This window comes from Vulpes vulpes, chromosome 4 (genome assembly GCF_048418805.1).
Source record: "Vulpes vulpes isolate BD-2025 chromosome 4, VulVul3, whole genome shotgun sequence".
NCBI classification, from domain to species: Eukaryota; Metazoa; Chordata; class Mammalia; order Carnivora; family Canidae; genus Vulpes; species Vulpes vulpes.
In genome coordinates, this window is record NC_132783.1 from 67,618,038 (window position 1) to 67,629,192 (window position 11,155).

Sequence of the window (11,155 nt, forward strand, 5' to 3'; positions counted from 1 at the left end):
CACCAAATATTTGGCTCTAAGCATTCTAGCAGCTGAAGAGAAAAGTGAAACCTGATTAGTTACACAATCTAAAGTGACTCCTAGATTAAAAGAGGGAAACATTTGCACCCCAGAAGTTGGCTTGCAAGAGGAATGGGACTGTCACTGCAGGGAAGTACAAAGCCCCATGAGGACCCTTCTCCCTTCCACAACAAAATCCTAAACCACTAGGGACAAGCAACAACACTATCCTTCTGTCCCATCACTCTGAGCAAGGAGAAGACCCATGTGGCTGAAGAAAAAGAAAAGAGAAAAACCATATCTTTCTGGGGGGGGGGGGGGGGTAGGGAAATGCAGAAAACAGTCATTGGGCCAGGCTATTTGAAACTTCCTACTGCTGGAAAAGGGGCAGGACCACTATGAAAATGCAGAGGAAATCCAGAAAGGGTTAATCAGTTGACATGACACAGCCTAGGAAAAAATCAGTGAGCCTGAAGAGTAGCCAATATAAATTATTGAAACTGTAACACAAAGAGACAAGAGGAATGATTAAAGAAAAAAGAATAGAGCATCTAAGAACTGTAGGACAATATCAAACAATCTAACATATATATATAATTGGAATTCCAGAAGGATAAGAGAGAGAGAGAGATTGAGAAATGAATTATCTAAAGAAATAAATAAGAGAATTTTCCAAAAATAATAAAATACATCAAACCACAAATCTAAGAAGCTCAAAGAATCCCAGGCAGGATATGAACATATAAACTTCTCTCCATTATTGCTACATCTCTCCTAATTCAAGTCCCCATCTTTACAGCCCAAACTACTCCAATAGTCTCCAGTTGGTCTCACTGCCTCCGCTCTGACCCTCTACTCTTGCTGTAAACAGCAATTAGAATGATTTTTAAAAAAATGACTCCTCAGCTTAAAGGCCTCTGGCTGTCTCCTACTGCACTTATCTGGGGTCAGGCCCTGACTCCTCTGCACCCTGCCTATCTCTCTGCTCTTACTACTTATTCATCTTTTTTTATTACACTCCAAACACAGGGGCCCATTTCTGTCCCAAACACACTGGGCATCTTCCACCTCTGGTTCTTGGTTCTTGTTTTCCCTATAAAACATGCTGCCTTCAGAACTGGGCAGGGCTGGCCACTTCTTACCCAGTTTTCAAGTCTTGCTTTTTCAACCTTCCCCACAAGGAAGTCCCCCAAGTCTTTTTTTATCACATTATTTTACTTCCATCCTAGTGGATATCAGAAATTATATAATATCCACTAAGAAATCATCCAATATCAGAAAATATTTATTTATTTGTGTACTTGTTGATCTTCTTTCTCTTTATGTTTATGTTCTGTGGGAAGAGAACACACATCCTTCTGTGGCCTAAATGTTTAGAATGGTACCTGGTATGATATAGATATTCAAGATTTACTTGTTGATTGAATAAGTAATTAGTTGAACCGAAGAATAAATACCCATTAGAAGTATAAGCTCCGAAAAAAAGATTAATGTTCAAAATGCACCCTCTGCTTTTTAGTTATCCATATACTAGAGATTACTTTTAGTTACATGGGGATACCACTCAGCTGATAGGGAAAGCTAGCCATACGGTAGGTAACACATAATTTGTTAAGTGATGATAAGCCACACACTTTAAGAGGCCTCTCATTTCTGATTATTCATATTTTATTGGTTTCCTGGTTTATTACTACCACCCAGAATCAAATTGTTACCAAGGATCAAGAGATTGGACAATATTTGTAAAAATATTTACCCACTTTCATAATGCAACCTTGACCTCATTTTTATTTTATTTTTTATTTTTTTAAGATTTTATTTATTTATTCATGAGAATACACAGAGGGGAAATAGAGAGAGAGAGAGAGAGAGAGAGAGAGAGAGAGGCAGAGACACAGGCAGAGGGAGAAGCAGACTCAATGCAGGGAGCCCAACGTGGGACTTGATCCCGGGTCTCCAGAATCACACCCCAGGCTAAACCGCTGAGCCACCCGGGCTGCCCATTGACCTCATTTTTAAAAATTATCTACTGTCTGAACAGATTTTTCAAATGACATGTGACCAAGGCCCAGCCTTCTGGCAAGTGCTAATGTTCCTGTCTATGTCATTTAGACCTCTTCCATACTCTTGAGCTCACCAGCCCCACCTCACCTGTCTCTGTTCCTTCTGGACCATTCCCTACCCTCTCTCTCCTCCAAACCACTTAACCCCTCTATAGCTGCTTGGAAAATGAAGAGGCAGTGCTGCATGATCTGTTATATTCCTTCCAGACCTCAAACTCTTTCATGCTACTTCTTCTAAACAGGACGTTTTGACTCCTCCTCACCCACTTACTTCCATTTTCTGCTGCTCCATTGCAGTTAAATGAAAGAGGAATTGTGTCCCCATCTCTGTCCCTACCTTTTAGAATATTTCTTCCATTCATAATTACTTTAGATTAATTAGATGATGCTATATACACCCGTTTTTGTTCAGATACATACACAGCATTCTATCACATTTATATAGTTAATCAAAATGTACAATGAAGAACTTAAAAGGATCATCTTTTACCAGAATCATTTCACAACTTGCTGTGCAACTATAGCAAACCCCTGTGCCTCAAGTTCCTCATCTACAAAATGAGGAGGTTGAAATTGATGATATCTGTTGGAAACAGCCTATTCTAGAATTAAAATTTTTAAATCCACAGTTTTTGCTTTGCAAGAGGAAATTCCAAGCAGGGAGGAGTGAATTCACACCCTCCTCCTTCCCTTACAATGTCATCTGCATTCTCCCTTGCTCCTTTCGGCTCCATGGTTTTGATACTTCTAACCTCCACCACTCCCTAGGCAGGCCCTTCAAAACTGGATAAGAGTGGACAAAGCACTCTCTTTATAGAACAACTAAGTAGCAAATATAAAGGAAATCCAGAGATATAAACAGTAAATCTGTTTCTCTTCAACCCCAGGAAATCAGCAAAGAGCATTTGTCTAGCATTTCCTTCTCCTGAGATGCCCACGCTGGAGCCCAGAAGGGCCCAGACAGCTTTGCACACACCTTCATCCCTCAGAGATTCTTGCTTCTCTGGACCACGTGGTTTTTGAACACTGTATTGTCTCCCAACACACAGAATTTGCTGAACCCAAAGATTCTGTTTAGTGTCAGGGTAATTAAGTAAGATTCTCTGGTTCAATCTGCTCAGACTCCCTAGAGTCTACTTATTGAGTATTAGCTTCAGGCTTGAAGGGCCACCCCATTTCTCAGATGGCTTACACATCTTGTTACACTTCTTACAGAGTTAGAACAACAGGCCCAAAGCCTTGGGCCCCAAAAATCATCCCACCAGGGTTTCTCAAATTTTGAAGTACATACAAATCAACATGGGATCTCACTAACATGGAAATCCTGATTCAGTAAGACTATAGCAGGTCTCAAGATTCTACATTTCCAACAAGCTCCTGGCTGCTGCTGCGGCTCAGCCAACCACACTGTAATCACAGGTCCTGGTCTAGAGGTCAGCACACTATTTTTCTACAGAGGACCAAATGGTAAATATCTTCAGCTTTGCAGTCCGCAGATCTTTGCTGAAGCTACTCAACTCTTCCAATAGCCACTGTAGCCAAATGCAGCCATGGGCAATATTGTAAACAAATGAGCATGGCTCTGTTCTAGTAAAACTTTATTTACAAAAACAGATGGTGGGTGAGAGTTTGTCAACCCTTTCCTTAGTCTGTCTCAGAGATGAAGATATAAGCTTCCCTCTAGAACAGTCCACATTATTGACATCCACAGCTCAAGTCCCATCAACATGAATATCCATCCACATAAAAGATCTCCCTCTAGAGGCTGAAAATACAATACCTCAACCTTGAAATGACACAACAGCATATAGTGTAAAATATATTTATCCCTAGTAATGTCCTTTCTCATTCTTTAAGTTCTTTCTAAATTCTAAACCCTTCTGTCTCTATAAACAATCTTCAAAAAGAAGGTAAAAGCGGTTCAAGTTTATGGATTTTTGTCTTCTTCTCTGAAATCCACTTTCTGTTTTCCGAATGTTTGGAGTGCTGAGGAAGGCATATATTTCAAAAGTGGTTAACATAAGGGTTCTTTCTAATAACTGTTCCGGAATTACTGACTTGCTTGGAATTAAATCCAAGCATGGGGCAGGGCTATCATCCAGCCAGCTTTGAAGGCAAGGTGATGTTAACATAGAGGGTAGTTTGAGAGGATGTGGTAAACTCTAGTTATCAGAGCAGAATCATGTTTCCAGAAGTCTGAGCAGATTAGCCATTGGTTCTTTGACAATCTGGGGCAGATGGAACAGAAGCCAGTCTAGATACTTCACTTCTGAGGACTTCAGAGTTGGTAAAAGATTCTCAAAAATCCAGGCTTTCACTCAGATTATGCATATTTCCATGCCACATGCTCTGAAGACCCTGCTGCATTTCCATTTAGTAGCCCTGGGTCAGCAGCTAGTGCACAGCAATCAGCCATAGAGTAGTAGAACTCAGATCTCCCCAAAGGGAGACATCTTACCAGTTACTACTCTCTACTGAACGCTCTTGCCCCCCATCCAACCCCACATTAAAATGCCTTACGTGGGCCCTGAAGGCCAGTCTTTTCACAGCCCTTCAAATAAAGAGGGGTACTTGGGCAATAGCTGCTCAGATCAAACCAATTTTTGAGGGAGGGCAGATTGCCAACTAGTAGTTAAAAATATAAAAATCCAGATACTTGTAATTCTTTTTTTAAAAACAGCTCTAAAAAAAACAGCTCTAACAATAACGTAATGAAAATAGCAAACAGTAATTACTAGAAACAAGATAATCCACCTTATTTTCATCCCCCATGGTCCTGTCTACACGAATATTTTATTATTTACATAATTTTTCTTTTGGAAGAAAATAGGCATAAACTTTATGAAAGGCAATTTGGCAACATTAAACAAATATCTTAAGGCCAAATATCTTTTCACATAGCATCTCCATATTTAGAAATTTAACCTAAGGAAATAATAAGAGTATAGGCATTGAGGGGCAGCCCGGGTGGCTCAGCAGTTTAGCGCCACCTTCAGCCCAGGGCCTGATCCTGGCGACCCACGATTGTGTCCCACGTAGGGCTCCCTGCTCAGAGCCTCTGCCTGTGTCTCTGCCTTTCTTTCTCTCTGTGTCTCTCATGAATAAATAAATTTTTAGAATCTTTAAAAAAAAAGAGTATAGGCATTGATTTAACTAGAAAGATGTCTGTAACAACAAAAGACTCAAAACAACCTAAAATCCAGCACTGAGGTGTTAATCAAATAAAATATTAAATTCATATGAAAGAATGGCATGCAGTCATCACAAATGACATACATTAACTGACAGAAAAATATTTATATTGTATTATTAAAGAAAAAAACACAAAATAAACGTATGATAGAATTCTACAAGGAAACCCTAAAACATTAGAGATTTTTTTCCTCTCCAAATTAGAATATGGAGATATTTAATTTTTACAATTCTACATTTGTAATTCTAATTCTTTTTTTAAAAGATTTTATTTATGTATTCATGAGAGACACAGAGACAGAGGCAGAGGGAGAAGCAGGCACCATGCAGGGAGCCCAATGTGGGACTCGATCCTGTGACTCCAGGATCATGCCCTGAACTGAAGGCAGATGCTTAACCGCTGAGCCACACAGGCATCCCATGTAATTCTAATTCTTAACAAGCATTTATTACCTGTGCTATAAACTACTACCAATATTCAAGTAAGTGTACTTGAGATCATAGTTCAGCTATGATTTGATTACAGGTTCTGCCTTTCTTATTTATATGTTATTTCTTTTAATGGAGGAGTCTTTCTTCTGAGGCTTTAAAGGCTAAAAGCCTTTCCTTATTGTTTTTCTAAAACAAGATAGGAATAAAGTGCTGAGAAGCCAAGTGCCCTTTGGCAGAACTTCAAGACATGAGAGTAATCTGAAGCCCTCTTTTCCCTGAGATTTCTAGGCTGCATCACCTCCTTTGCTCTTGTGAAGTGATGACTCATTAAGAACAGTAATCCTAGGGTATCAATGAGAGTTTTGTTTTAATACTCTCTAATCTTCCAGAGTTTTCCAAAGATTTCTAAAAAAGGATTTATCCAGCATTTTAAACCTAGTTCAGGAATCAATTTCTAACCGTTTTAATTCAGGGTTGAGCATTTGCACCCAGCAAGGGTTATGGACAAACGGATTCACATTCTGTGACATGTCATTCTAGGGAAGAGATATAGCTCACAATGATCCTTTTCCTCTGGCTTCAGGAAAATTGGAATTCCATAATCAATAGGCAAAAAGACAAAAGCTGTCCTTCTGTGTTCTATCTTTTACAACACATTATTTCTTCACATCAGAAGTTCTTTGAAATGATTAATCCCTTTCCAAAAGAATAATATAAAAATGTGTTACAATAACTAACATATGGAAACAACCTAAGTGTTCATCAATAGATGAATGGATAAAGATGTGGTACACACACACGCACGTGCACACACACACACACACACACACAGAGGAATATTACTCAGCCATGAAAAAGAATGGGCTCTTGCCACTTGTGACAACATGGATGGAGCTGAGGGTATTATGCTAAGTGAAATAAGTCAGACAGAGAAAGACAAATACCACATGATTTCACTTATAAGTGGAATCTAAAAAACAAAACAAACAAATAAACAAAGGAAATCCCAGACTCATACATATAAAGAACAGAGGGGTGGTTGCCAGAGGGCAAGGGGCTTGGGGGTGTGTAAAGGGGATCGAGAGATACAAACCTTCTGTTGTAAAATAACTAAGTCATAGGGATATAATGTACAGCACACGGGAAAACAGTCAATAGTATTGTATTAACTTTGTATGGGGGTAGATGGTAATTAGATGTACTGCGGTCACAGGTCAGTTCACAATGTATATAATTGTTGAATCACTATGTTGTACATATGAAGCTAACAGAATATCATATGTCAGTTATACTTCAATAAGAAATTAAATACGTAAAAATGTGTTTGGCCCAAACCTAAAGGTTTTACACTGTTTTCAAAAGGTGATAATCTTGTTTTAAAATAGATTTCAGTGTCACATTGATGTCTCTTTGCTAAAGAATCAGTAATTAGATGGCAAGCTCCAGCCACACTTGGGAAGAATTAGAGCAGGGCTTTAATGAAGGCTTCTGCAGTCACAGGAGTGTTAGGGAAATGTTTCTGTCCCAAATCTAGTTCTGGTAGTACCACAAGGCTTTGTCATGGCTGCTGGGATTTTTGAATGGCAACAACAATGGAAACTTTAAGTTTTATGGAAGAGCTTAAACTGCCCTGGTGGGAGTGTGAAATTGAGTGTTCCAGTTTCTCTTTCAAAACTAGCCACCCTCAAACAAACAAACAAACAAACAAACAAACAAACAAAAAAAAACCAGCCAGCCTCACAGTGGATGTCTAGACATCTGCCCACAAATTCAGACCAAACACCTCCAGCAGTGCTCCCTAGCCCCTGGTTGGGCTGCTCATAGTAAGCACTCAATTGTCCTTTCTGTAGAAAAATAGCACCTGCTGAAAGGTAACAGGAGAACTTCTATTCATTCTTGAAAAGTATCTCACATCATTCCTTCTGGATTTGGGATGATGCCTTAGTTTCCTGAAGCTGTGGCATTACGTATAAAATCGAGACACTAGATTCTCCATTGTCCTATTTCCCACAGATAACTTTCCCACTCTGTTGAGCAAATATCACATGTGCTTTCCATATTTCCTCAAAACTTTCCATTGTTGGTTGGGGATAGAAACTTTTTTTTTTTTTTTAATTTATGATAGTCACAGAGAGAGAGAGAGAGAGAGAGAGAGGCAGAGACACAGGCAGAGGGAGAAGCAGGCTCCATGCACCAGGAGCCCGATGTGGGACTCAATCCCGGGCCTCCAGGATTGCGCCCTGGGCCAAACCAAACCGCTGTGCCACCCAGGGATCCCGGGATAGAAATGTTCTAAAGGTGCTTTGGATACGAAAGGAAGGATGACCAATGATTTTTTCCTGCATAGTCTTGGTTCTTTAAATCATAGTTCATTATCCAACTTAACTTTTCCTGGCAAGAGTCTTAGTCTCTTCTAAGAGTGCACACTCATCTCAAATCATGCTGGTTTCCACTCTTCACTAAATCTAAAGATTTAGGTGGCAACACCTAGAATTAATTCTGGCCCTCTAGGCTGTGAAAAAGTAACAGCTTGTGAAATCTGAATGTGAACCTATGCTTCTTGTCTTGGTGCTGATCACAGCTTCTTTGCAAAAGATTTATTTGTGAAATGATGTCTCTTCTGCAAATTTCCTACTCCAAGGTAGATTTCTAATGTTTTCCCCCATTTCTTTTCTAATTTTCTGATTTGAAAATGTTGAATTACAATAATAGCACACACATAGTAGCAGATGAAATTATACAGTAACTAAATACAACAAATCCATAATAGGAATGGTTAGTCCCTTCTCTCATCTATGCCACCCTTTTTGTCCATTTCCAGTCGGATGATTCAATGTAACCAGGGCAAATTCCTTATTTTTCCATGTCTTTCCTCCTCAAGCAGAATACATAGCTCCTGTTGGGCCATTTGGAGACCTTCTGTCTATTTGTGGAGTGAGAGTTTATGAGAAAGAAGATATTGAATGATAAGTGTCCAAATTTGCTGATGTAGTTGGGGTCATTGAATAAGGGACTCTAACTTGGTCAGGCCACAATCACTGACCTCAGGTGCCAGCAAGTCCGGTTGCATGGCTTGGCCTTTGGATAGAAAATTAAGGTGAATGTTCATGAGAAGAACTTACTCCACTCTTGCCCAGGGATCCTGAAAAAGGATGTGACCTCATTTTGAGGATTCTCCCTCCCAGTGTCAGGTACTGAGGACACATTGACAACCATGAGTTGGCACTTAGAGGCTGTTCCATTTTCACTTGGGAGGTGCCAGTCCCAGGCAAGTCACAGGGGAAGGAGGCTTTCGGCAGCCTGCAGAGAAAAGTATGGCTTGATCTGCAGGGCCACCACACTCCCACTGCCAGGAGTGGCAGCGTCTCAGCAAGAGAAAATCTCTCAGGGAATGATGCTCCCTTCCTAAAAGGCCACACACCCAAACTCTTAAATAAGGCCCATGAGGAATGATATCTTCCCTCTAGGCTGGGAGGCATTCTGGAGGTAGAAAGTGCTGGAGACTCCTTGAGAGTGTAGGCATATCTGCTCTGAAAGCAGAGGCGAGTTCTGCTCTGTAGGAAGTAGTGTGTCCTTTCACTGAGTGCTAGGATAGAACCTTCCTATCTTCAGGGAAGATGAACCAAGTGCGGGGAGGGATCAGACACTTTTTTGCAGGTGGGTGGGAACACTTGCACTTAAAATTTTTTTTTTCTAGGGAGGAAGGGGGCCCCGGATGCCATAAATCCTGCAAAGCCCTCAGGGTAATTTATTAGACAACTTTGGGAGTGAAAAGGCCCTGCTTCTGCATTCTGGGTGCCCTTTGTGTAAAATCATCCAATCTCAGGGGAAAGGGGACCGAGTAAGTCATCTTCTCATGCCCAACACCCACTTCAGAGTCCCTGGATTCATTTCAGCGTCTGTCGAAGGAAGGAAGGAAGGAAGGAAGGAAGGAAGGAAGGAAGGAAGGAAGGAAGGAATTCCTGCCTTCTGCCACCTCTCCGGGGAGGAGGCCGGGGGCCCTTGTCGCGCCCGCTTCTCTGCACCTGTGTCCCTGCGCCCTGCCCAGCCTGCGCTCACCTTGTGCTGTTTCCACATGGCTCCCAGCTGCTTCACCTCGTGCTTGCCGTGACGGCCCTCCTCCAGGCACAGATAGCACACCGGGGTTCGGCAGCTCACGCAGTACATGCTGTAGTTCTCCATTTCGTGTTCCGGGCACGTAGGGAACTTGCGGGCAGCGCCGCCCCCAGCAGCTCCCGCCCCTGCGCCCCCCGGGCTCTTGCAGCCACCGCCTCCGCTGGGGGCGCCCTGGGCCGCGCCTGGGGATGCTGAGGCTGCCTCGGCGGGCGCGGGCGGCGGCGGCGGCTGCACCAGGCGGTGCTTAGCGAAGGGTCCCCGGGATGGATGGCATTTGAGCTGGCAGGCAGCACAGTAGAGCACGTCGCATTGCTCGCATAGCGTGGCGGCCGGCTCAGGCGGGGTGCGGTCGCACAACTGGCAGATGGCCACTGCCGCGGCTGCGGACGCCCCATGCACGGCCCCGCGGCCCTGCTGGTACCTTTGCACGATGGCCTCGAGCAGCCGGTTGCGCTGGAAGCCGCGCAGGCCTCGGTGGTCCAGGGACGCGCTGCGGTGGCACTGCGGGCACGTGATGGAGCTTGAGGAGGACGAGGACAGCGAGGAGCAGGCGGCTCCGCGGGCCGCGGCGGCCGAGGAGCCAGGCGGTGCGGGCACCATGGGCAGCACGCGAACCCCGTTGGGAGACTTGAGGCTCGGGGTGTAGGACCCGTAACCGCTGTCGGTCTCACTGTACAAGCTCAGCTTGTCCGCGTGGTCCCCGCCACCTCCCGCACCGCCGCCCAGGCCGCCAGCTGCGCCCCCGCTCCCGCCGCTGCAGGCCGGGCCAGCCGCCGGGTCTTGGTCCAGAGGAGGCGCTGCGGCGGCGGCCGCCGGTAGCCCGGAGCCGCGGGAGTGCAGGAGCGGCTGGGGCAGGTGTTGCTCGCCGTCCGGTGTCTGAACGGCGATCGTACGAGCGCAAGGAAGACAAACGTTGTGGGAACAGGGCAAGATGATGGGCTCCCGAAACAGGGAGCCGCACACGGGGCACTTCAGCTCCTCCTCCATCGCTGCACCGGCAGACCGAGCTGCTCAGGGGGGGAGGTGGAACGGCCCAAGCTCCAGAGACAGGCGGAGGGACCGAGCCTCGTTAGCACCAGAGAGACTGCAAGCGAGGGCATTACACAGGCATGCCCACTTCGCAGCCCCGGGGGCACGCCCCTCTCCTATCCTGGGGCCACCGCCCTGGGACCACCGGGGGCAAGAGAAGGCAGGGGGTCCTCACCTCCTGCCCGCGAGGCTCCTCCACCTGCGGCCGGAGTCCGGAGCCAGCAGCTGCCCTCGCGGTGGCCTGCGAGGCGCTCTAGGTGATGAATCAGCACTAGCGCCGCCGCCGGCTGCAGTGCGCGTCTCCGCGGCACATCAGGACCAGC

General features: G+C 44.5%; 1 protein-coding gene across 2 annotated transcripts in view; it reads right to left on the reverse strand.

Moving 5' to 3' along the window:
* Positions 1-10,900, reverse strand: part of TRIM67 (tripartite motif containing 67) — a 53,384-nt gene extending 42,484 nt beyond the window's left edge. For both annotated transcript variants that reach the window (XM_026008683.2, XM_026008682.2), the window contains exon 1: positions 9,747-10,900. In XM_026008683.2, the coding sequence (XP_025864468.1) occupies positions 9,747-10,790 (1,044 nt within the window). In that variant the 5' untranslated portion in view covers positions 10,791-10,900. The remainder of the gene's footprint in view (positions 1-9,746) is intronic.
* Positions 10,901-11,155: the final 255 nt, after the last annotated feature.